Source organism: Nerophis lumbriciformis, linkage group LG36 (genome assembly GCF_033978685.3).
Source record: "Nerophis lumbriciformis linkage group LG36, RoL_Nlum_v2.1, whole genome shotgun sequence".
Classification (NCBI taxonomy): domain Eukaryota; kingdom Metazoa; phylum Chordata; class Actinopteri; order Syngnathiformes; family Syngnathidae; genus Nerophis; species Nerophis lumbriciformis.
Window position 1 is genome coordinate 9,686,066 of NC_084583.2, and position 27,179 is coordinate 9,713,244.

The 27,179-nt window shown below is 41.0% G+C and overlaps 1 protein-coding gene across 2 annotated transcripts in view; it reads left to right on the forward strand.

Annotated features, from left to right (window-relative positions):
* Window positions 1–10,289, forward strand: part of flrt1b (fibronectin leucine rich transmembrane protein 1b) — a 125,704-nt gene extending 115,415 nt beyond the window's left edge. For both annotated transcript variants that reach the window (XM_061930363.2, XM_061930364.2), the window contains one exon: window positions 6,125–10,289. In XM_061930363.2, the coding sequence (XP_061786347.1) occupies window positions 6,141–8,339 (2,199 nt within the window). In that variant the 5' untranslated portion in view covers window positions 6,125–6,140 and the 3' untranslated portion in view covers window positions 8,340–10,289. The remainder of the gene's footprint in view (window positions 1–6,124) is intronic.
* Window positions 10,290–27,179: the final 16,890 nt, after the last annotated feature.

The following is a 27,179-nucleotide window of genomic DNA, read 5'->3' on the forward strand; positions in this document are numbered from 1 at the left end:
TGTACAGTGAATGTACGTGTACATGTATGTGTATATGTATGTTTGTACAGTGAATGTATATGTACATGTGTGTGTATATGTATGTGTGTACAGTATGTGTGTATGTATGTTTGTACAGTGAATGTATATGTACATGTATGTGTATATGTATGTTTGTACAGTGAATGTATATGTACAGTATGTGTATAGCCATATATATGTTCTAATCAACAAATCCTCAGGTAAATATTAGTAACAAAGCAATGACAATGAACATTATTACTCTACCAATGGAGCAATACAAATACCAATAGAAATATCACTATTGATAATGAACAATACCAATAATTTACCTCTATTATGAACAAAACAGTTGTTTCAAATGCAACAATACATATACGTAATGATAACTAGAGATACAAAAGAAAGCAGAAAAATGGACGAGAAGAAAGAGAAGCCAACTATATTAACCTTGTAGATTGTTATAGTATCAATAGGTTAAGCTTTGTCAGTGTGCCCTGTGTTACCCAGTTTACCCTAGGGCAACAAAGTTAATATATGTTTGATGAAACATGATTATATGCATGAGTGTATGTATGTATTGTCGGAAGCAGATATTTATATATATCCGAATTTAAGTGTTACTTCTTTTATTTCATAGTCATATTTGAAAACTGCTCGTGTTTTTCCATTTCTTCTCTTTCTGTTTGTCTGCAAGTAAACTGTGTGTGTTAACCTTGAAACTTTGGAATGTAAGAAGGAGAGATAATGTGCATGTGTTTTGACTAGAGAGATTTAAGAGGGGAGAGGGTGTGGGTCGGGGGGACAGACCATTTTTAGCGGGGCGACTGAATGTTCTATGCTGTCTCTGTCAATGTATATATGCAAAGCTTTGCAAATATATTACAAAATACCTATTCTGTCTCTGGTGGTTTTTCAACTCAGCTTTAAGTGTCGTAAAGAGCTTGGGAGCGACTTGTGACTTGAATTCCCTAGGAGGAACAACTGGTCCAAAACGCAACAGTATACACCTACTGTGTGTGTGACAATCATTGGTACTTTAACTTTATATGTACTTGTATATGTACATGTTTGTGTACATGTATGTGTGTACAGTGAATGTATATGTACAGTATGTGTATAGCCATATATATGTTCTAATCAACAAATCCTCAAGTAAATATTAGTAACACAGAAATGACAATGAGCATTATTAGACTACCAATGGAGCAATACAAATACCAATAGAAATATCACTATTGATAATGAACAATACCAATAATTTACCTCTAATATCAACAATACAGTTGTTCAAATGCAACAATACATATACGTAATGATAACTAGAGATACAAAAGAAAGCAGAAAATGGAGGGGAAGAAAGAGAAGCCAGCTATATTAACCTTGTAGATTGTTATAATATCAATAGGTTAAGCTTTGTCAGTGTGCCATGTGTTACCCAGTTTACCCTAGGGCAACAACGTTAATATATGTTTGATGAAACGTGATTATGTGCATGAGTGTATGTATGTATATGTACTTGTATATGTACAGTATGTGTATATGTATGTTTGTACAGTGAATGTATATGTACAGTATGTGTATAGCCATATATATGTTCTAATCAACAAACCCTCAGGTAAATATTAATAACACAGAAATGACAATGAGCATTATTACACTACCAATGGAGCAATACAAATACCAATAGAAATATCACTATTGATACTGAACAATACCAATAATTTACCCCTAATATCAACAATACAGTTGTTCAAATGCAACAATGCATATACGTAATGACAACTAGAGATACAAAAGAATGCAGAAAAATGGACGAGAAGAAAGAGAAGCCAACTATATTAACCTTGTAGATTGTTATAGTACATACTTTCCAACCTTGAGACCTCCGATTTCGGGGAGTGGGGGGGTCGTGGTCGGGGTGGGACGGGGGCGTGGTTGGGGGCGCGGCTAAAAGGGGAGGAGTATATTTCTAGCTATAAATATATATTTATTTTATTATATATATATATATATATATATATATATATATATATATATATATATATATATATATATATATATAAAATAAATACTTGAATTTCAGTGTTCATTTATTTACACATATACACACACATAACACTCATCTACTCATTGTTGAGTTAAGGGTTGAATTGTCCATCCTTGTTCTATTCTCTGTCACTATTTTTCTAACCATGCTGAAAACCCTCTCTGATGATGCATTGCTGTGTGGCACGCACAAAAGTGCTTTCATCAAATGCACTAGATGGCAGTATTGTCCTGTTTAAGAGTGTCACAACATTGCTGTTTACGGCAGACGATCTGCTTTACGGTATACAAAAAAGTGACTGCTGTTGTTGTGTGTTGTTGCCACGCTGGGAGGACGTTAATAAAACTGCCTAACAATAAACCCACATAAGAAACCAAGAACTCGCCCTCCATCATTCTACAGTTATTGGGCAGGTATGGACCTGAGTCCGCCTGAATTTCGGGAGATTTTCGGGAGAAAATTTGTCCCGGGAGGTTTTCGGGAGAGGCGCTGAATTTCGTGAGTCTCCCGGAAAATCCGGGAGGGTTGGCAAGTATGTTATAGTAACAATAGTTGGTGTGGGCTTTCCTCCGAGTTGTTCCAACGACTTCACCCCAGCACAGTCACTGCGACTTCACTGTCGCCTTGGCAGCTATCAGCAGCACCGCGTGCAATTAATCGGATTTCCTCCCCCCCAATCATTTCTCCACTTTACTTTCATGTCACTCATTCCATTTCAGTTAATCTCGTGAGGGAAACTGTCACTGTCCAATTTCCTCCATCTCTGTCATCTATTTGCTCCCCCTGATTCTGGTAATCTTCCTCAGCCTCTCACTTCACCTCCCATCTCGCTCCGCGTTAAATTGCCCATTTGTCTTGTTCTCGGGTTGCGCTGACCCAAATAATAATGGACGGCCTCTCCAAAGTATGTTTCGCCGCTCAATCCTCGCATTTTCCGCACCGAATCGAGAGGGAAAAACTTTACTTGTTAGCAATACTTGATTACATTTACATTGCAATCTTCAGCCATGTGCATCAAGTATTCTTAAAATCATGCCCAGTTTCCTAAGCAGTTTGTGCGGGGATGGAGAACTCTTCTTTGAGCTTCCAGAAAGAAAGAGAGATTCAAATTATATCAGACAGTTTAAATATATGCAAACTGTGTAAGATATATTGATTGATTAAAACTTTTATTAGTAGAGTGCACATATTCTATACAATTGACCACTAAATGGTAGCACCCGAATAAGTTTTTCAACTTGTTTAAGTTAATCAATTCGTAGTATTTTGTAGTTTAGGTATATTCAAACCGTTTAACATATCAGAATACCTTTATTGTCGTTGCATGGAAACAACGAAATTAAACAGCAATCAAGCTCAGTGCTTTTAAAACAACCTACGTAAGACAACAAACAATAATAAAACATTTAAAAACATAATAAAAATGTTAAAAACATATTGCACAGCAGATCTCTATCAGAGTTAAGCAGGTTAATAAAGTGGTGAGTGTTCGGGTAAGTGCAGAGTTCTAGGATAGAAACTGTTTTTCAGTCTATTTGTCCTTGCTTTGATGCTCTTATAGCGCCTCCCTGAGGGCAAGAGTTCAAGGCAGTGGTGACCTGGGTGGGATGAGTCCCTGAGGATGCTATATCATAACATATAATGCAGTTTAAACACATTTAAACTATTACAGTTTAAAGATACAGTGCAGGCCAAAAGTTTGGACACACCTTCTCCTCATTCAATGGGTTTTCTTTATTTCCATGACTATTTACATTGTAGATTGTCACATCAAAACTATGAATGAACACATGTGGAGTTATGTACAACTGAAAACATGTTTTATATTCCAGTTTCTTTGCACTCCCTTGGCATTCTCTCCATGAGCTTCAAGCACACCTGTGAAGTGAAAACCCATTTCAGGTGAAGCTCATCGAGAGAATGCCAAGAGTGTGCAAAAGCAGTAACCAGAGCACAGGGTGGCTATTTTGAAGAAACTAGAATATAAAACATGTTTTCACTTTTTTTGTTAAGTACATAACTCCACGTGTGTTCATTCATAGTTTTGATGTGACAATCTACAATGAAAATAAAGAAAACAGATTGAATGAGGAAAAGGTGTGTCCAAACTTTTGGCCTGCACTGTATCTTTAAACTATAATAGTTTATATGTGTTTAAACTACATTATATGTTATGATATAGCATCCTCAGGGACTCATCCCACCCATGTTTATTTAAATAGCCCTAAATCACAAGTGTCTCAAAGGTCTGCACAAGTCACAACGACATCCTCGGAACAGAGCCCACATAAGGGCAAGGAAAAACTCACCCCAGTGGGACGTCAATGTGAATGACTATGAGAAACCTTGGAGAGGACCGCATATGTGGGTAACCCCCCCCTTCTAGGGGATTAACATATGAAAATGAAGAAAGACAAACAATACAGTCAATACGTACATGTTGTGTATACATATTTGCTGTAATGCTACCTGACAAGGCATGAAGAAGGTAAACAAATGTGGATTTGTACTACTGACGACATCTTACACGACATGGACAATCATGGCTAATGAACATGACAGAGGACAAGTGCGTTTCCCACCTAGGCCTTCAGTGATGACTTCAATGATGCCCTCTCAAAATAGCATTATTGATGTCACCACATGACCATTGCTGGAGCAATACCATACATAAACACATTTACTGCACATTGAAACACATCAACAGTGTACAAAACGGGTTATTTTCCGGCGTATTTAAAAATCAATAAACCCGCGTCAGCAATTAAAACATCTTATTTGGTACTGTCAAAATCAAAATTTCAAAAAACATATTAAAAGTGAAAAAATAAAATATTTGACATCACAATTTGTAGGACCTATTCGACGCCGGTGTTGGCCGACATGGTCTCACGAGATGTAGTTTCTCTTTAAATATCCTTCTTGAAAATGGCTTTGCAAGTATATATCTGCCACCTAATCAACGTTTTGTTCTCCTTCTTTGTGGGTTAAAAAAAAGTGAGTATTGGTGATTTCTCTGCTAGCCCGGTATGGCTACGACGCAACACTTCCCGCTTCCTGCTAAATTGAAACTTGTGATTCCGCTTCCTGCTAAATTGAAACTTGTGATTGGATACTCTGGAACGACAAGTGAGTATCCAATCACAGTCTTGTTAACATCAGGCTACCTAGATAGGCTACTGTCAGCAACTTGTGATCCGATTGGCTATCGCAACTGTCTAGCAACTGTATGCGTTCTCAAATTCATCCGCTAACGGTCCCAGTGAGTATCCAATCACAGGACGCGTAAATGTCACGTTCAAGGTGAGGCCAGCTAGAAGGTCTTACTGACAACAACTCATGATCTGATTGACTATGGCAATTATCTATCAACTGTATGTGCCCATTCACTTACAGTGCACAGACATTGTTGATTCTGAAGGCAGATTTGGTACAGCATGGCAACATATGCTAGCTGAATTCTGATTGGATACAAACTAAAGCTAAAAACAACAGCACTGGAAAGAGCATAATATGACATGAAGAGAATATGAATACTTTTACATATTTAGGGAAAGTCAATAAACACATTATTTAACTTTAATTATGATGATGCCCGAATGCAGCTGAGATAGGCTCCAGCACCCCCCTCGACCCCAAAAAGGGACGAGCGGTAGAAAATGGATGGATGGATGGATTTCTGAAGGTCTTGCTGGCCCTGATGGCACACGACAGCAAAGGACTCATTTTACGAATCACCAATCAGGAATATTTTGGACAAAAACAAAGTTGCAAAGTTACATTTTTGGTACAAACCGGCGATGCAACCTTAAACAAAAGATATATGCAGTATTTTTTTTCAAAAAGAACCACCATGTACGTGCTGGCACCGGAAACTTCTCTGCTTGGCTGATCCAACTTTCAATCAATAAAGTTTGATTCAAAACTCGCACTTTTCAAAGATGCATTAACTGCACTGACCACACGATGGCGACATGTACACATGTAACAATGTTACAACTTGTAGTTGTAACAGAACAGTGGTAACAGTTTACAAAAGTTTTAAACGAGCATCTCATCTCTCTTTTCCCTCAGGAGCCGGGACACCAACATGGCGACTGAGAGCATTGCCGAGCTCCGCGATTGGCTCTTCCTGTTAATCCTGTGCCTCACCTTATTGGCCGAGGTGCTGGAACTGGCAGCAGCTGCAATCGCTCTGGAAACGGGCGAGGGGGATGAAGGGATAGTTTGCCCCTCAGTCTGCCGCTGCGATGAAGGTTTTGTCTACTGTAACGACCGTGGACTCAGTTTGATTCCACCTTTACCATTGACGGCTGCCATCCTCTACCTGCAGAGCAATCGGCTGACTAACGCCGGCCTGCCTCAGTCACTGGAGCGCAGTACTTCTATACGAGTCATTTATCTGTACGCCAATCAATTGGATGAATTTCCCTTACACCTCCCACCTTCATTACGGGAGCTCCATTTGCAGGATAATAATATACGAACTTTACCACGATCATCTCTGGCCAAGTTACCGCTGCTGGAGCGTTTACACTTGGATGATAATTCAATATCAACTGTGAGTATCCAGGAGCGTGCCTTTTCTGGGACTCCACGGCTCCGACTGCTCTTTCTGTCTCGGAACCACCTGTCAAGCATCCCCGCAGGCTTGCCGGCATCCTTGGAGGAGCTGCGATTAGACGACAACAGAATCAACACCATCCCCACGCATGCCTTCCGAGGGCTGTCCTCCTTGCGACGCCTAGTCCTGGATGGGAATCTGCTAGCTAACACTCGCATTGCAGATGACACCTTTTCCCGCCTCGCTAATCTGACAGAGCTATCGCTAGTCCGAAATGCCTTGCAGTCTCCACCAATCAATCTACCATCAGCTCATCTTATTCGGCTCCATTTACAGGATAACGGGATGACTCACATACCAAGAGGATCACTGGACGGGATGCGCCGGCTGCAGAAGCTAGACCTATCGGGAAACAATCTGACCAGTCTTCCTCGAGGGCTTCTTAAGGACACTGACAGTTTGGAGTTGTTGCTGCTGCGAGGAAACCCCTGGTACTGTGGTTGCAACCTTCGCTGGCTCCACGCATGGCTGCACAGCTGGGGGGTTGCTGTAACAGTTAGGGGTTTGACTTGTCTGGGGCCTGAAGCGGTGAAAGGCCAGTCCCTTAAAGACCTTACCTATCTGATAGAACAGTGTGAAGGACCACCAGCTGGTCCAGCTACTGGAGTCGGGGTGAATCCATCAGAAAAGGATGGAGGAGGGGAAGATAGTGTTGGAGGGGAGGGGCAAGCTGTGGTTCCAGTTCCCCACGGCAGCACTACTACTAATTCTTTGCTGGTCCCTACCCAAGGTTCCCTTTTCACGCTGCGAGCCAAGCGACCAGGCCTGGTTATGCCTCTGCCTGCCGCGGGAGAAGGTCAAGTATCTGGAGAGGCCCTTGAGCTGACTGTAAAAGCTCTTTCTTCAGACAGTGTGCTGGTCAGCTGGTTGTGTCCACAGCCAGCACCCTCATTCCGTCTATCCTGGCTGAGGTTGGGATCCAGCGCAGCACTCGGGTCCATCACAGAAACTCTAGTTCCCGGAGAGAGGAGGCAGTACCACCTTACCCAGCTTACACCACGCTCACATTATCTCATATGCTTGCTGCCATTACGACAGGAGACTTTTCTGGGCTCCAGCATGGGGACATCTCGGGTAGGCAGCATTGAATCGAACAATAAAGTTTCTGCCCCAGCCTGTTCTCAAATAGAGACTGGAGAGGCGCTGGTCAACTCCAGAGGAGAGGGGTCAGATAAGGACACACAGGACTCAGAGCTGTCAGCCCTGCCCCTGGCAGGCATCATTGGGGGCGCTACAGCATTGGTAAGTCTTCTGCTAATCTTTGGTATTTTCTGCTGGTATGGACAAAGAACAAGTTACAAGTCGGGAGACTCAACTTCATACAACAGAGGGCGAGGAGGAAAGCATTACGATGACTATGTAGAATCGGGCACCAAAAAAGATAATTCCATTTTGGAAATCCGAGCCCCTCCTACAGGGTTCCAGATGACAGCCATGGCCCATCAGCCTCTGCAGCCCAAACTGGAGGATGTCACCTACATCCACACCATTTTCCCTTCTTCGTCCTCTTCCTCCCATGCTAACGGGACGTACCGCAGCAACCACAGAGCCGGCAGCCTCAACGGCACCATCATCAGCCAAACCAGCCACCACAACGTCACCTACGGCACCAACCGTGGCTACAGAGAGGGCGGCATCCCTGACATAGATTACGCCTACACGTGATGACACGGAGTCGTACTCCCCGAGCCATGAATGCCTGGCGCCATCTCTATGGTGACGACTCCTGTGACCCGCGGCCATTTTGTCCTTGGTTTCCAAAGTACCCTTTGTGCCTCAGCTGGTTCAAGTCTGATATGTTTGCTAAGTAGAAGAAACTGTTTTGATTGGACAATGCTCTCCTGTACTCTACGACTGTAAGACACGTTGCAGTAGACTCTTCTTTCAGTGCTACTTATCAATGGTTACATTTTTCTCTTTTGCCTATCTGTGTGTCTTTCAAAAACTGCTGTTCTTAATCCACAGTAACTTATTTGAGGTTGATATCCTAGGCTTAGCTGATGTAGAGGGCGATATATTTATAATACCAAGGGAAAGCAATTCATGTGTATAGAGATAGCTCTACGCTCTTTGCCGTGTAGATGAAGGGATGACAGAAGCAGAAATTGACGGTTGTTATAATCCACAGATGACATCCAATCGTGGTTGACATGAAGATACGTGTTCCGATCCCCCGCGCTCCCCCTTTTACTCCGGATTACTTCACCCAATTCCATTGTTCCTCCTTCCTGCCTCTTTGTTTTTAGCCCAGGCTCTTTCCTTTCATTTCTCTCGTGTCTTTTTGTGGCGTCGTGAGTAGAGGACGACTTTGTTCTCGCCAAAAGGAGCTGACAGCAGTGATAACAGCTCTGACAAAGACATGAGACACCAACCGCCACATGGGGAGACTAATGAGTGGGAGAGAGAGAGCCGGAGTGATGGATAGATAGATGTTCGGATGGAGAGAGCAAACATGAAAAAAGAGAGACGCTGAAGGCTGCCGTTTTGGGAATGAGAGTGAAAGAACCGTGTTGGTTTAAATGCGGAGTCGGAGGATTATGGGAAAGAAACATTAGAAAGGGTCTGGAACAACTTGGGGTGTAACGGTACGTACCTCTGTTTTAAGGACACGGTTCCGTTCTTTTTACGCAAAATACAAACTCCGTTTCCATGTGAGTTGGGAAATTGTGTTAGATGTAAATATAAACAGAATACAATGATTTGCAAATCATTTTCAACCCATATTCAGTTGAATATGCTACGAAGACAACATATTTGATGTTCAAACTGATAAACTTTTTTTTTTTTTTTGCAAATAATCATTAACTTTAGAATTTGATGCCAGCAAAACGTGACAAAGAAGTTGGGAGAGGTGGCAAACACTTATTTGGAACATCCCACAGGTGAACAGGCAAATTGGGAACAGGTGGGTGCCATGATTGGGTATAAAAGTAGATTCCATGAAATGCTCAGTCATTCACAAACAAGGATGGGGCGAGGGTCACCACTTTGTCAACAAATGAGTGAGCAAATTGTTGAACAGTTTAAGAAAAACCTTTCTCAACCAGCTATTGCAAATAATTTAGGGATTTCACCATCCACGCTCCGTAATATCATCAAAGGGTTCAGAGAATCTGGAGAAATCACTGCACGTAAGCAGCTAAGCCCGTGACCTTCGATCCCTCAGGCTGTACTGCATCAACAAGCGACATCAGTGTGTAAAGGATATCACTACATGGGCTCAGGAACACTTCAGAAACCCACTGTCAGTAACTACAGTTGGTCGCTACATCTGTAAGTGCAAGTTAAAACTCTCCTATGCAAGGCGAAAACCGTTTATCAACAACACCCAGAAACGCCGTCGGCTTTGCTGGGCCTGAGCTCATCTAAGATGGACTGATACAAAGTGGAAAAGTGTTCTGTGGTCTGACGAGTCCACATTTCAAATAGTTTTTGGAAACTGTGGACGTCGTGTCCTACGGACCAAAGAGGAAAGGAACCATCCGGACTGTTATAGGCGCAAAGTTGAAAAGCCATCATCTGTGATGGTATGGGGGTGTATTAGTGCCCAAGACATGGGTAACTTACACATCTGTGAAGGCACCATTCATGCTGAAAGGTACATGCAGGTTTTGGAGCAACATATGTTGCCATCCAAGCAACGTTACCATGGACGCCCCTGCTTATTTCAGCAAGACAATGCCAAGCCACGTGTTACATCAACGTGGCTTCATAGTAAAAGAGTGCGGGTACTAGACTGGCCTGCCTGTAGTCCAGACCTGTCTCCCATTGAAAATGTGTGGCGCATTATGAAGCCTGAAATACCACAACGGAGACCCCCGGACTGTTGAACAACTTAAACTGTACATCAAGCAAGAATGGGAAAGAATTCCACCTGAGAAGCTTCAAAAATGTGTCTCCTCAGTTCCCAAACGTTTACTGAGTGTTGTTAAAAGGAAAGGCCATGTAACACAGTAGTGAACATGCCCTTTCCCAACTACTTTGGCACGTGTTGCAGCCATGAAATTCTCAGTTAATTATTATTTGCAAAAAAAAAAAAAAAGTTTGAGTTTGAACATCAATTATCTTGTCCTTGTAGTGCATTCAATTGAATATGGGTTGAAAAGGATTTGCAAATCATTGTATTCCGTTTATATTTACATCTAACACAATTTCCCAACTCATATGGAAACGGGGTTTGTACCTTCAAGGTACTGAAAGCGCTTTGACACTATTTTCACATTCACCCATTCACACAAACACATTCACACACTGATGGCGGGAGCTGCCATGCAAGGCCCTTGCTCAAGGACACAACGGACATGACGAGGTTGGTAGAAGGTGGGGATTGAACCAGGAACCCTCAGGTTACTGGCACGGCCACTCTCCCAACTGCGCCACACCGTCGCCTAAATAACTCCTTGATGTTACAAAAAGCATGAAGATGAGTGACTAGCTACCTGCTGTTCTTCTTCTTCATAAAGATAACAACGGCCAGATCCACCGAGAGTGCTAAACAGCGTGTGTAACTATAAAATTGTGTGTAGTACTAGCAGGTGATTTGCTAAGACTGCTTGCGCAATTGCAAAAATGGTCCAGACCATCCATCTTCAACCTCTTATCCGGAATCGGGTCGCGGGCACAACAGCTCCAGCAGAGACCCCCAGACTTCCCTCTCCAGAGCAACATTAGCAACTTCCTCCTGGGTGATCCCGAAGCGTTCCCAGGCCAGAAAGGAGATGTAATCCTCCCATCTGGTCCTTGGCCCGCCGCGGGGTCTTCTCCCAGTGGGACGTGAAACGAGGACCTCCCTAGGGAGACGCTTGTTAGGCATCCGCACGAGATGCCCGAACCACCTAAGCTGGCTCCTTTCTAAGCGAAGGAGCAGGTGCAGAAGGTGCAGACCGCCCGATTTAAATGAGGATTCTGCATGTACTGCCGGCTGTCACCATGGAGACGGTCATTTCCTGCGCATCATGCGCCGACCCGTGGTGTTTTTCTGTGTTCTTCAACATGCAACACCTTTTCTGGGCAATACAGAAGCGCCATTTAGACGACAGAACCTATTTGTAGCACACGGAAGACCGCATGACCGGCAACTGCGGTGATGCGCTGGAATGATCCGGACGCAAGAAAATGCACATTGCAAGAATTTTTATTTAGATATTCAATAAATTTCCTATATGAAAAAACTAACATTAGAAAAAGTCCATCATCTCAAATATAGAATTGCTGGAGTGACAATAAGTCAAATATTTGTGTTTGATTGTCGACACAAGCACTGAAGGTTCTCTCTCTCCATCGTCTATCAGTGCCGCCATTTGTGCGTAACTGTGCCTACATGTACTTTCCAAACAAGCTAAATATAGGCTGCTAGAGTTTCAGGTTTGATAAATCACACTGTGAGTGAGATTTATCAAACCACGTCAATGGTTCTCACCCGGAAAAGGGTGGAGTGCCATCTCCAGGTTGGGGGGGAGATCTTGCCCCAAGTGGAGGAGTTCAAGTACCTCGGAGTCTTGTTCACAAGTGAGGAAAGAGTGGATGGTGAGATTAACAGGCGGATCGGTGCGGCGTATTCAGTAATGCGGACGCTGTATCGATCCGTTGTGGTGAAGAAGGAGCTGAGCCGGAAGGCAAAGCTCTCAATTTACCGGTCGATCTACGTTCCCATCCTCACCTATGGTCATGAGATTTGGGTTATGACCAAAAGAACAAGATCTACGTTCCCATCCTCATCTATGGTCATGAGATTTGGGTTATGACCTAAAGGACAAGATCTACGGTCCCATCCTCACCTATGGTCATGAGATTTGGGTTATGACCGAAAGGACAAGATCTACGGTCCCATCCTCACCTATGGTCATGAGCTTTGGGTTATGACCTAAAGGACAAGATCTACGGTCTCATCCTCACCTATGGTCATGAGCTTTGGGTTATGACCTAAAGGACAAGATCCACGGTCCCATCCTCACCTATGGTCATGAGCTTTGGGTTATGACCTAAAGGACAAGATCTACGGTCCCATCCTCACCTATGGTCATGAGCTTTGGGTTATGACCTAAAGGACAAGATCTACGGTCCCATCCTCACCTATGGTCATGAGTTTTGGGTCATGACCTACAGGATAAGATCTACGTTCCCATCCTCATCTATGGTCATGAGCTTTGGGTTATGACCGAAAGGACAAGATCTACGTTCCCATCCTCACCTATGGTCATGAGCTTTGGGTTATGACCTAAAGGACAAGATCTACGGTCCCATCCTCACCTATGGTCATGAGTTTTGGGTCATGACCTAAAGGATAAGATCTACGTTCCCATCCTCATCTATGGTCATGAGCTTTGGGTTATGACCTAAAGGATAAGATCTACGTTCCCATCCTCATCTATGGTCATGAGCTTTGGGTTATGACCTAAAGGACAAGATCTACGGTCCCATCCTCACCTATGGTCATGAGCTTTGGGTTATGACCTAAAGGATAAGATCTACGTTCCCATCCTCATCTATGGTCATGAGATTTGGGTTATGACCGAAAGGACAAGATCTACGGTCCCATCCTCACCTATGGTCATGAGCTTTGGGTTATGACCGAAAGGACAAGATCACGGGTACAAGCGGCAGAAATAAGTTTCCTCCGCCGGGTGGCGGGTCTCTCCCTTAGAGATAGGGTGAGAAGCTCTGCCATCCGGGAGGAGCTCAAAGTAAAGCCGCTGTTCCTCCACATGGAGAGGAGCCAGATGAGGTGGTTCGGGCATCTGGTCAGGATGCCACCAGAACGCCTCCCTAGGGAGGTGTTTAGGGCACGTCCGACCGGCAGGAGGCCACGGGGAAGACCCAGGACATGGGCTGGCCTGGGAAAGCCTCGGGATCCCCCGGGAAGAGCTGGACCAAGTGGCTGGTCCCACCTCGGATAAGCGGAAGAAAATGGATGGATGGATGGATGAACTATTATTTTATTTTTTAGTAAATGAAGGTTTCTTCAGCATGAATAATTCCAGCTTGTAGCCCGGTTCCCCACCTCGACACAACATTGTCCATAGACGGCTGTCTTCTCATCCACTCGTCTTTGTTTACATGTTGCAGGTGAAAAGTTACCATACAGAACTCTTTAAAGTTTTTGCAAAGTCGGCGCCACCACGACTCCGGCTCGATGCATGTCTGAGTAAATATCCTCCCTGTTCCTCGCCTACACTTAATAATTGCCTCTACCGTACCAAAAAAAATAAAAAATCTCATTTCAAATTAATGTACCGTTGCACCTCAGAGTCCAAAAAGCATGAAAATGTGAAAGAACGCCTCCACCCCATCTACGGCAGCACGTTAAATCCACCTCTCCACAGATGATTGGCTCCAGTTGCAGTATATAAACACAATACAAGCCACAAGCGCTACCTATCCAGCATGACAACAAAGCTTAGTTTGTGTCTTCAACTCCTCGGGAAAACAGCAGCATTTTATTTCCCATGAATCTAATCATCTCCACTGATAATAAAAAAAAAAAAAAACCTTGAGCTTCTTAATATAGTCACCCCAATTATCTTCAAGAGAACGGTTAAAACCACGGACATTTTAGCAGCTCATAATGTATTCGTGGAAATTGAAACTACAGCATTTTGATTGAGCCTGTGCAAAAACTGCCTCATTAACAGCAAAATGTAGTGTGTATTTTAAACCTAAAAAGGAAAGTTGAACTAGCATTTTTTTTTTAAACTGCACAAATGATGAGACTTAAACAAACTTTAATGACCACAAAAGAAATTGTTAGACACTCAATTACAAAAGGAAGAAAAAGGACAACTAGTCTATTTTTGTTTTTTAAACTGCACAAATGTGTGATGGTCTAATTCAGAGGTGTCAAACTCAAATACAGATTGGACCAAAATGTAAAACTGAACAAAGCCGCGGGCCAAGGTTGAACAAATTAACCTTTTAATAGGGACCCAAACAAGTTTTGCATTGAATATTGAACAAGCAAGGCTCATATAACTTTATAGTGACATGCAAAATCCAGTTTCAAATAATAATAAAAAAAAAATTAATGGCATATCAAATACAATTTAAATAAAAATTGTATTGAAAATAAAATAACAATGAATAAACCAACCATTCAGGACTTTAAACTGCTCAGTTTGAAACACACTGATCTAATCTGATGCTATCTTTTCTTGGATGCTAGTTCATTAATGTCGGGGCTCAGGCTTTGAGCTGAGGCAACCTTCATTATCGAAAGAAGGTGTTTTTTTTGTTTGTTTTTTAAACTGCACAAATGTGTGATGGTCTAATTCAGTGGTTCTTAACCTTGTTGGAGGTACCGAACCCCACCAGTTTCATATGCGCATTCACCGAACCCTTCTTTAGTGAAAAATTAAATGTTTTTTTTTCTAATTCAAGATAAAGTTATATATAAATAATAATAATAATAGATTTTATTTGTAAAAAGCACTTTACATTGAGTAAAAAACCTCAAAGTGCTACAGTGTATTAAAAAATAAATAAAATAAAATAAATACAAAGATAATAAAAAATAAAAACAAATTAAAACTAGAACAGCCAAATAGCTAAAACTAGTATGCATATATCTAAAAAAAAAAAGAAGGGTTTTAAAAAAAAAAAAAAAAAAAGGGATTTTAAGCCTTTTTTAAAAGCATCCACAGTCTGTGGTGCCCTCAGGTGGTCAGGCAGAGCGTTCCACAGACTGGGAGCGGCGGAGCAGAAATCCCGGTCTCCCATTGTCCGTGGCTTTGTCCTCGTAGGTTAGTCTGTCCGGAGCGGAGGTGTGGTGTGGAGGCACTGGTGGGTTAGTAGGGAGACTTTGAATTCAATCCTATATGTTTTTGGTAACACTTTAGTATGGGGAACATATTCTAAGTGACAAAGACTTAATTTAGAGTTTTTTGGACACTAGGGGAACATATTCTAAGTAATAAAGACTTAATTTAGAGATATTTGGTTAGGGTTAGGGTTAGAGGGTTAGGGTTATAATAAGGCCATGCCGATTAAGGCATTAATAAGTACTTAATAATGTCTAGTTAAGAGCCAATATGTTACTAATTTGCATGTTAATAAGCAACTAATTAATGGTGAATATGTTCCCCATACTAAAGTATTATCATGTTTTATTACTGGTGCACAAAAGTTTTTATTTACACAATGAGTCGTCGGGTGTGTCTTGACACCCGCCGAACCCCTGAGCCCGACTCACCGAACCCCTAGGGTTCGATCGAACCCAGGTTAAGAACCACTTGGATGCATTAATGTCGGGGCTCAGGCTTTGAGCTGAGGCAACCTTCATTATCGAACGAAGGTGTTCATCAGTCATTATATCTCGTAGTCCACTCGGACCACAGTCTTGGGGGCGTGCCTTAAAGGAGTGCCTTTAACGTCCTCTATGAGCTGTTGTCACGTCCGCTTTCATCCATTCTAACAACGTGCCGGCCCAATCACAAGATATGTGCGGCTTCTGAATGAACACACACGGGAATCTCATGCATACTTGATCAACAACGATACAAGTTACACTGAGGATGGCCGTATAAACAACTTTAAGTTTTGTTATAAATATACGCCACACTGTGAAGCCAGAACATGAAGGGAGAACATCCGCACCGTAACACAACATAAACACAACAGAACAAATACCCAGAACCCTTTGCAGCACTAACTCTTCCGGGACTCTACAAGGTGGGAGGGGGGGGGTTTGGTGGTAGCGGGGATGTATATTGTAGCATCCCGGAAGAGTTAGGGCTGCAAAAGGTTCTGGGTATTTGTTCTGTTGTGTTTATGTTGTGTTACAGTGCAGATGTTCTCCCGAAATGTGTTTGCCATTCTTGTTTGGTGTGGGTTCACAATGTGGCGTATATTTCTAACAAAACTTAAAGTTTTTTATACGGCCACACTCAGTGTAACTTGTATCGCTGTTGATCAAGTATGCTTGCGTTCACTTGAATGCCGCACATATTATGCGACTGGCCCAGCACTGTTGGACTGGATGAAAGGCAGATGTGACGATTTTTGGGAGTGGCACTGAGATCTGGAACTCTCCCGCGGGGCAGAGTTTGACACCCATGGTCTAATTATACCGTGATAGAAAAATTGCTAATTATCATATAATCTAACACAGACCTCACAAAAATATCATTTTTAAATCATCCGGCCAGTTAAATAATTCATCATATGTGGTTGAATCTATTAAAAATAAATGCATAATTCAAGTGCTGCAGAATAGGACAAAGAAGTAAAACATAGTGTAAAAAAAAAAAGAAAAAAATCGGAAATGTATAATGGTGAAGTTGAAAAAAAATAAAGTCAAAATGTCATCAGAAAAAATAAATAGATTTAAGTTGGTTTTTTCCTTTTTTTTTTAAAGAAAAACAACAATGTAGAAGAATGGAGTTGCAATAACGTTACGTGAACAAAGTCGTCTAAGAATAAAGCGGATTATTTGAGGAAATTAAAAAGAATATTGACCGAGAATTGTAGTGTAAATGCAATGTTGCAATCCCAGTTTGTGACCACTTTAGAGCGGGGGTCTTCAACACGGGGTCCGCAGAAGTACTGATATTTTGGTTTAATGAGACTTAGACAAACTTTAATGACCACAAGGGAAAGGACAACTAGACTTTTTTTTTGAAAATGTAGTCATATGTATTTTTTTTTCCACAGATTGAAATGTCTTGAAATGCACACTAACACACCTGAGTAAACAGGTAAGTGGAGCCAGGGGCCCCGCTCCATCCATTCATCAATTTGTGGGTCCTCGGCCTGGAAGACCCCTCTTTTTTATTTTTTTTATTTTTATTTTTTTTATTTTTTTAAAGACCCCTCTTTTTTTCATTTTTTTTTCATATTTTTGTTATTTATTTATTTATTTTTTAAAGACCCCTCTTCAAAAATAAATATTTTCTTGAAAAAAAAAAATCATTAAAAATATCGTTTTTTTTTCCTCGTCATATTATGCTTTTATTCCAATGATTTTCCAAACCTGCAAAATGAGATCCTAAATCTCCCATTTTGATTTGTGTGGGTTTTTTTGGGGGTTTTTTTCAGTGCGTACCACGGTAGGATTTAACAAACGGATTTCTTCCTCGACATACAAAGAATGCTTAAAATAAAAATAAAAAAAATGAAATGATGAGCGATGTTTCCTAGGTGAGATAAATAAAGCTAGCCATGACTCAGGGCCTGACATCCAGTTTGGAGTGCAGCAAAGAGGATGTTGTGTTGACATGTGTAAACCAGGAGAGTCTGACCGCGACACTGTGCACTTCCACATACACAGCAAGGCAGGGGGGGCAGCAGGGGGGGTAGCAGCTGCTTCCCAAAAGCCCCCAGCACTAAGAAAGGACGAGGCGATGTTGGCAGAGCTACTGTGTTGTTGTTTTCTTAACGTCTGCACTTGTTTGGGGGGTTTCTGTTTCATAGCACTTTCCCTCCATTAAAATCCTTATTCCTTAAAAAAAAAAAAAAAAAAAAATGTCACCCTCTGATGTGATGAAGAGAACGATGTCCATGTACAAACATGAGTGCAAAAAAAAAAAAAACTCCACTTATCGACTCCGTTGTCTTTTTTTTTTTTTTTTCTACACGAATGAATAAAGACTTGTACAAAGAGAAGTGAGCGTTGTCTTTGTGGGCGCGTGGGAGGCTCTCGTTAAAAAAAGTAAAAGAGAGATCGTTAGTGCGAGGACGACCTCGTTAAATCACACACGCTCCAAGAACGCGCTGTTGGATGCGCGCGTGTTGGATGAGCGCATGTCGGGAGCGAGGGCGGCACATGAAAAAGAGCTGACACATCCAAGCAAGGACATTTTTGCGTGGAGGGTTGCAAAGGGGTGGAACGTTTCCGGAAACGTTAGGGAAATTTACCACGGGAAGTTAAGCTCGGGAAGTTTGGAAATGTTGACCATTTTTTTGATGATTCAAAGTTGGACACCGTCTATGGGAATTAATGGGAATGAACAGGAAGTTTGGGGCAATTTATACTAACCATCATATACAGACATAAATATGAACATTTTGTGGTCATAATACATACTTGCCAACCCTCCCGGAGACTCCCGAAATTCAGAGGCTCTCCCGGGACAAATGTTCTCCCGAAAATCTCCTGAAATTCAGGCGCTAACCCACAATATAAACAGCGTACCTGCCCAATCACGTTATAACTGTACAATGATCGAGGGCGAGTTCTTGGTTTCTTATGTGGGTTTATTGTTAGACAGTTTCATTAACGTCCTCCCAGCGCGGTAACAACACACAACAACAGTAGTCACGTTTTTGTCTACCGTAAAGCAGTTTGTCTGCCTAAACAGCAATGTTGTGACACTCTTAAACAGGACAATACTGCCATCTAGTGCATTTGATGAAAGCACTTTTGTGCGTGCCACACAGCAATGCATCATCAGAGAGGGTCAGCATGGTTCGAAAAATAGTGACAGAGAATAGAACAAGGATGGACAATTCAATCCTTAACTCAACAATGAGTAGATGAGTGTTATGTGTGTGTATATGTGTAAATAAATCAACACTGAAATTCAAGTATTTATTATATATATATATATATATATATATATATATATATAATAAAATAAATATATATTTATAGCTAGAATTCACTGAAAGTCAAGTATTTCTTATATATATATATATATATATATATATATATATATATATATGAAATACTTGACTTAGTATTTCGTCAAGTATTTCTTATATATATATATATATATATATATATATATATATATATATATATATATATATATAAATATATATATATATAAATATATATATATATATATATATATATATATATATATATATATATATATATATATATATATATATACTTGACTTGGTGAATTCTAGCTGTAAATATACTCCTCCCCTCTTAACCACGATCCACCCCCCCACCCCCCTCCACCCCCACCCAGCCCCCCACCTCCCGAAATCGGAGGTCTCAAGGTTGGCAAGTATGTCATAATAAGCAGAAATGCATGCAAACATTTGTAATACAAATGTATTTTTGTGAGCAGAACTCCATTTAGTTAAGCTTCTCAAGCCAGTTTGTTCATTTATTCTTGTAAAACACTAATGCAATGCCACACACAGATATAAATAGTCCGCTAAACAATTGGAGGAGTCTTTAAAAATATTTGACTGATGGACAAATGAATAGAAATAGACTAGATGAATAAATGAACACTAAATCAGCAATCCCACATTCTTGTATAACAACAGAATGGCCAGCAGACCAGAAGGCAGAGGAAACTACACCTTTTCATTTAGTATTTGCTAGTTGAACTTTACGCATCACCAAAAAGGTCAATTCCGATCGCTAACGTCGTTAGCGTAAATGAATGGGATTTAACATAGAGAAAATTAGCATCACGGCTAACGGAGAAATATTGTCGGTTCATTATGAGACTGTGGTGGTACATAAACCTAGCTAGCGAGAGATATTGGCCCCAGAATCATTTAACAAGTGCAGGAACAGCTAGCTAGCTTGAGTGGAAGTCTGCTGGAGTAGTCTACAGTCATACAGTAACAAGCAATTACACCTCTATTACACTTAAATACCATAGATCAAATATATTTACCCCAGGAATACAAACCCTGTTTCCATATGAGTTGGGAAATTGTGTTAGATGTAAATATAAACGGAATACAATGATTTGCAAATCATTTTCAACCCATATTCAGTTGAATATGCTACAAAGACAACATATTTGATGTTCAAACCGATAAACTTTTTTTTTTGTTGCAAATAATCATTAACTTTAGAATTTAATGCCAGCAACACGTGACAAAGAAGTTGGGAAAGGTGGCAATAAATACTGATAAAGTTGAGGAATGCTCATCAAACACTTATTTGGAACATCCCACAGGTGAACAGGCTAATTGGGAACAGGTGGGTGCCATGATTGGGTATAAAAGTAGATGCCATGAAATGCTCAGTCATTCACAAACAAGGATGGGGCGAGGGTCACCACTTTGTCAACAAATGCGTGAGCAAATTGTTGAACAGTTTAAGAAAAACCTTTCTCAACCAGCTATTGCAAAGAATTTAGGGATTTCACCATCTACGCTCCGTAATATCATCAAAGGGTTCAGAGAATCTGGAGAAATCACTGCACGTAAGCAGCTAAGCCCGTGACCTTCGATCCCTCAGGCTGTACTGCATCAACAAGCGACATCAGTGTGTAAAGGATATCACCACATGGGCTCAGGAACACTTCAGAAACCCACTGTCAGTAACTACAGTTGGTTGCTACATCTGTAAGTGAAAGTTAAAACTCTCCTATGCAAGGCGAAAACCGTTGATCAACAACACCCAGAAACGCCGTCGGCTTCGCTGGGCCTGAGCTCATCTAAGATGGACTGATACAAAGTGGAAAAGTGTTCTGTGGTTTGACGAGTCCACATTTCAAATTGTTTTTGGAAACTGTGGACGTCGTGTCCTCCGGACCAAAGAGGAAATGAAACATCCGGATTGTTATAGGCGCAAAGTTGAAAAGCCAGCATCTGTGATGGTATGGGGGTGTATTAGTGCCCAAGACATGGGTAACTTACACATCTGTGAAGGCGCCATTAATGCTGAAAGGTACATACAGGTTTTGGAGCAACATATGTTGCCATCAAAGCAACGTTACCATGGACGCCCCTGCTTATTTCAACAAAACAATGCCAAGCCATGTGTTATATCAACGTGGTTTCATAGTAAAAGCGTGCGGGTACTAGACTGGCCTGCCTGTAGTCCAGACCTGTCTTCCATTGAAAATGTGTGGCGCATTATGAAGCCTAAAATACCACAACGGAGACCCCCGGACTGTTGAACAACTTAAGCTGTACATCAAGCAAGAATGGGAAAGAATTCCACCTGAGAAGCTTAAAAAATGTGTCTCCTCAGTTCCCTGAGTGTTGTTAAAAGGAAAGGCCATGTAACACAGTGGTGAACATGCCCTTTCCCAACTACTTTGGCACGTGTTGCAGCCATGGAATTCTAAGTTAATTATTATTTTCAAAAAACAAATTAAGTTTATGAGTTTGAACATCAAATATCTTGTCTTTGTAGTGCATTCAACTGAATATGGGTTGAAAAGGATTTGCAAATCATTGTATTCCGTTTATATTTACATCTAACACAATTTCCCAACTCATATGGAAACAGGGTTTGTATCATCAACATTTACCTGACTGGATGAAGTCCTTGGGTTCAAATACTAGTGTGACCTCAATAGCCCTGCTGTAGTGTGAAGCATGCTGGGAATTATAAGTGCATGTGATGGAGGAATGCACCGTGCAGGGTTGAAATTCTACTGAATTTGCATTAAATCAGGTTGTTTTAGCTAATAATCATGCTGCAAGATCTAGCATGTTGCATTCCATGTTTATTCCCGTTTATTCCCATGGAAAGTTTCCAACTTTGAATCTTCCCGGAATTTTGCGTGGCAAAGTGTTTTGTTTGCCGAGATGGGTTTACGCTAGAGAGAGAAGGCGTCGACTTCATGGCGGCAATGTTGTCCTGTTGCAGGATGAATGTAGCACACCTAGTCCCAGTGATAGTACACCTAGTCCCAGTGATAGCACACCTAGTCCCAGTGATAGCACACCTAGTCCCAGTGATAGTACACCTAGTCCCAGTGATAATACACCTAGTCCCAGTGATAGCACACCTAGTCCCAGTGATAGTACACCTAGTCCCAGTGATAGTACACGTAGTCCCAGTGATAGTACACCTAGTCCCAGTGATAGCACACCTAGTCCCAGTGATAGTACACCTAGTCCCAGTGATAGTACACCTAGTCCCAGTGATAGCACACCTAGTCCCAGTGATAGTACACCTAGCCCCAGTGATAGCACACCTAGTCCCAGTGATAGTACACGTAGTCCCAGTGATAGCACACCTAGTCCCAGTGATAGTACACGTAGTCCCAGTGATAGCACACCTAGTCCCAGTGATAGTACACCTAGTCCCAGTGATAGTACACCTAGTCCCAGTGATAGTACACCTAGTCCCAGTGATAGCACACCTAGTCCCAGTGATAGTACACCTAGTCCCAGTGATAGCACACCTAGTCCCAGTGATAGTACACCTAGTCCCAGTGATAGTACACCTAGTCCCAGTGATAGTACACCTAGTCCCAGTGATAGCACACCTAGTCCCAGTGATAGTACACCTAGTCCCAGTGATAGCACACCTAGCCTGAGTGATCTCAGTTCTAAGTGCTGGTGACAGGAACGTGTCTGAGAGAATGTTGCCTGTGGACCACAAGACTTGACTACACACTTCCTGAGCTCCAACACTGAAACAATTATAAGTACTGTATACACTACCACTACTACTTCTAAACAAGTACTGTATACACTACCACTACTACTTCTAAACAAGTACTGTATACACTACCACTACTACTTCTGAACAAGTACTGTATACACTACCACTACTACTTCTAAACAAGTACTGTATACACTACCACTACTACTTCTGAACAAGTATTGTACGACTACTACTTCTGAACAAGTACTGTATAATACTACCACTACTACTGCTGAACAAATACTGTATGCACTACCACTGCTACTTCTGAACAAGTACTGTATACACTACCACTACTACTTCTGAACAAGTACCGTATACACTACCACTACTACTTCTGAACAAGTACTGTATACACTACCACTACTACTTCTGAACAAGTACCGTATACACTACCACTACTACTTCTGAACAAGTACTGTATACAGTACCACTACTACTTCTGAACAAGTACTGTATACACTACCATTACTACTTCTGAACAATTATTGTACGACTACTACTTCTGAACAAGTACTGTATACACTACCACTACTACTTCTGAACAAGTACTGTATACACTACGACTACTACTTCTGAACAAGTACTGTATACACTACCATTACTACTTCTGAACAAGTACTGTATACACTACCACTACTACTTCTGAACAAGTACTGTATACACAACCACTACTACTTCTAAACAAGTACTGTATACACTACCACTACTACTTCTGAACAAGTATTGTACGACTACACCTTCTGAACAAGTACTGTATACACTACCACTACTACTTCTGAACAAGTACTGTATAATACTACCACTACTACTTCTGAACAAATACTGTATGCACTACCACTGCTACTTCTGAACAAGTACTGTATACACTACCACTACTACTTCTGAACAAGTACCGTATACACTACCACTACTACTTCTGAACAAGTACTGTATACACTACCACTACTACTTCTGAACAAGTACTGTATACACTACCACTACTACTTCTGAACAATTATTGTACGACTACTACTTCTGAACAAGTACTGTATACACTACCACTACTACTTCTGAACAAGTACTGTATACACTACGACTACTACTTCTGAACAAGTACTGTATACACTACCATTACTACTTCTGAACAAGTACTGTATACACTACCACTACTACTTCTGAACAAGTACTGTATACACAACCACTACTACTTCTAAACAAGTACTGTATACACTACCACTACTACTTCTGAACAAGTATTGTACGACTACTACTTCTGAACAAGTACTGTATACACTACCACTACTACTTCTGAACAAGTACTGTATACACTACCACTACTACTTCTGAACAAGTACTGTATAATACTACCACTACTACTTCTGAACAAATACTGTATGCACTACCACTGCTACTTCTGAACAAGTACTGTATACACTACCACTACTACTTCTGAACAAGTACCGTATACACTACCACTACTACTTCTGAACAAGTACTGTATACACTACCACTACTACTTCTGAACAAGTACTGTATACACTACCACTACTACTTATGAACAATTATTGTACGACTACTACTTCTGAACAAGTACTGTATACACAACCACTACTACTTCTGAACAAGTACTGTATACACTACCATTACTACTTCTGAACAAGTACTGTATACACTACCACTACTACTTCTGAACAAGTACTGTATACACAACCACTACTACTTCTGAACAAGTACTATACACACAACCACTACTACTTCTGAACAAGTACTGTATACACTACCACTATTACTTCTGAACAAGTACTGTATACACAACCACTACTACTTCTGAACAAGTACTGTATACACAACCACTACTACTTCTGAACAAGTACTGTATACACAACCACTACTACTTCTGAACAAGTACTGTATACACAACCACTACTACTTCTGAACAAGTACTGTATACACTACCACTAGTACTTCTGAACAAGTACTGTATACACTACAACTACTACTTCTGAACAAGTACTGTATACACTACCATTACTACTTCTGAACAAGTACTGTATACACTACCACTACTACTTCTGAACAAGTACTGTATACACAACCACTACTACTTCTAAACAAGTACTGTATACACTACCATTACTACTTCTGAACAAGTATTGTACGACTACTACTTCTGAACAAGTACTGTATACACTACCACTACTACTTCTGAACAAGTACTGTATAATACTACCACTACTACTTCTGAACAAATACTGTATGCACTACCACTGCTACTTCTGAACAAGTACTGTATACACTACCACTACTACTTCTGAACAAGTACCGTATACACTACCACTACTACTTATGAACAAGTACTGTATACACTACCACTACTACTTCTGAACAAGTACTGTATACACTACCACTACTACTTATGAACAATTATTGTACGACTACTACTTCTGAACAAGTACTGTATACACTACCACTACTACTTCTGAACAAGTACTGTATACACTACCATTACTACTTCTGAACAAGTACTGTATACACTACCACTACTACTTCTGAACAAGTACTGTATACACTACCACTACTACTTCTGAACAAGTACTGTATACACAACCACTACTACTTCTAAACAAGTACTGTATACACTACCATTACTACTTCTGAACAAGTATTGTACGACTACTACTTCTGAACAAGTACTGTATACACTACCACTACTACTTCTGAACAAGTACTGTATAATACTACCACTACTACTTCTGAACAAATACTGTATGCACTACCACTGCTACTTCTGAACAAGTACTGTATACACTACCACTACTACTTCTGAACAAGTACCGTATACACTACCACTACTACTTATGAACAAGTACTGTATACACTACCACTACTACTTCTGAACAAGTACTGTATACACTACCACTACTACTTATGAACAATTATTGTACGACTACTACTTCTGAACAAGTACTGTATACACTACCACTACTACTTCTGAACAAGTACTGTATACACTACCATTACTACTTCTGAACAAGTACTGTATACACTACCACTACTACTTCTGAACAAGTACCGTATACACTACCACTACTACTTCTGAACAAGTACTGTATACACTACCACTACTACTTCTGAACAAGTACTGTATACACTACCACTACTACTTATGAACAATTATTGTACGACTACTACTTCTGAACAAGTACTGTATACACTACCACTACTACTTCTGAACAAGTACTGTATACACTACGACTACTACTTCTGAACAAGTACTGTATACACTACCATTACTACTTCTGAACAAGTACTGTATACACTACCACTACTACTTCTGAACAAGTACTGTATACACAACCACTACTACTTCTGAACAAGTACTATACACACAACCACTACTACTTCTGAACAAGTACTGTATACACTACCACTACTACTTCTGAACAAGTACTGTATACACAACCACTACTACTTCTGAACAAGTACTGTATACACAACCACTACTACTTCTGAACAAGTACTGTATACACAACCACTACTACTTCTGAACAAGTACTGTATACACAACCACTACTACTTCTGAACAAGTACTGTATACACTACCACTACTACTTCTGAACAAGTATTGTATACACTTCCACTACTACTTCTGAACAAGTACTGTATACACTACCACTACTACTTCTGAACGAGTACTGTATACACAACCACTACTACTTCTGAACAAGTACTGTATACACAACCACTACTACTTCTGAACAAGTACTGTATACATTACCACTACTACTTCTGAACAAGTATTGTATACACTTCCACTACTACTTCTGAACAAGTACCGTATACACTACCACTACTACTTCTGAACAAGTACTGTATACACTACCACTACTACTTCTGAACAAGTACTGTATACACTACCACTACTACTTCTGAACAAGTACTGTATACACCACCACTACTACTTCTGAACAAGTACCGTATACCCTACCATTACTTCTGAACAAATAGTGTATACTTTTGACCAGGACTGTAAATAAGAAGTGGACATGTATTGATGCAGTTGAGGCCACCGGGGCTGGGTGGGGGTAGGACAGTACGTGGGTGGGTGGGGGTCTGACAGTACGTGGGTGGGAGGACCGCCGTCTGTCGGCGGGCTTTTGTGAGCTGACGGGTGTTTAGCATTCTGCTGGATTCAGCACAGATGCTAGTCTCGCCCTCCACATATG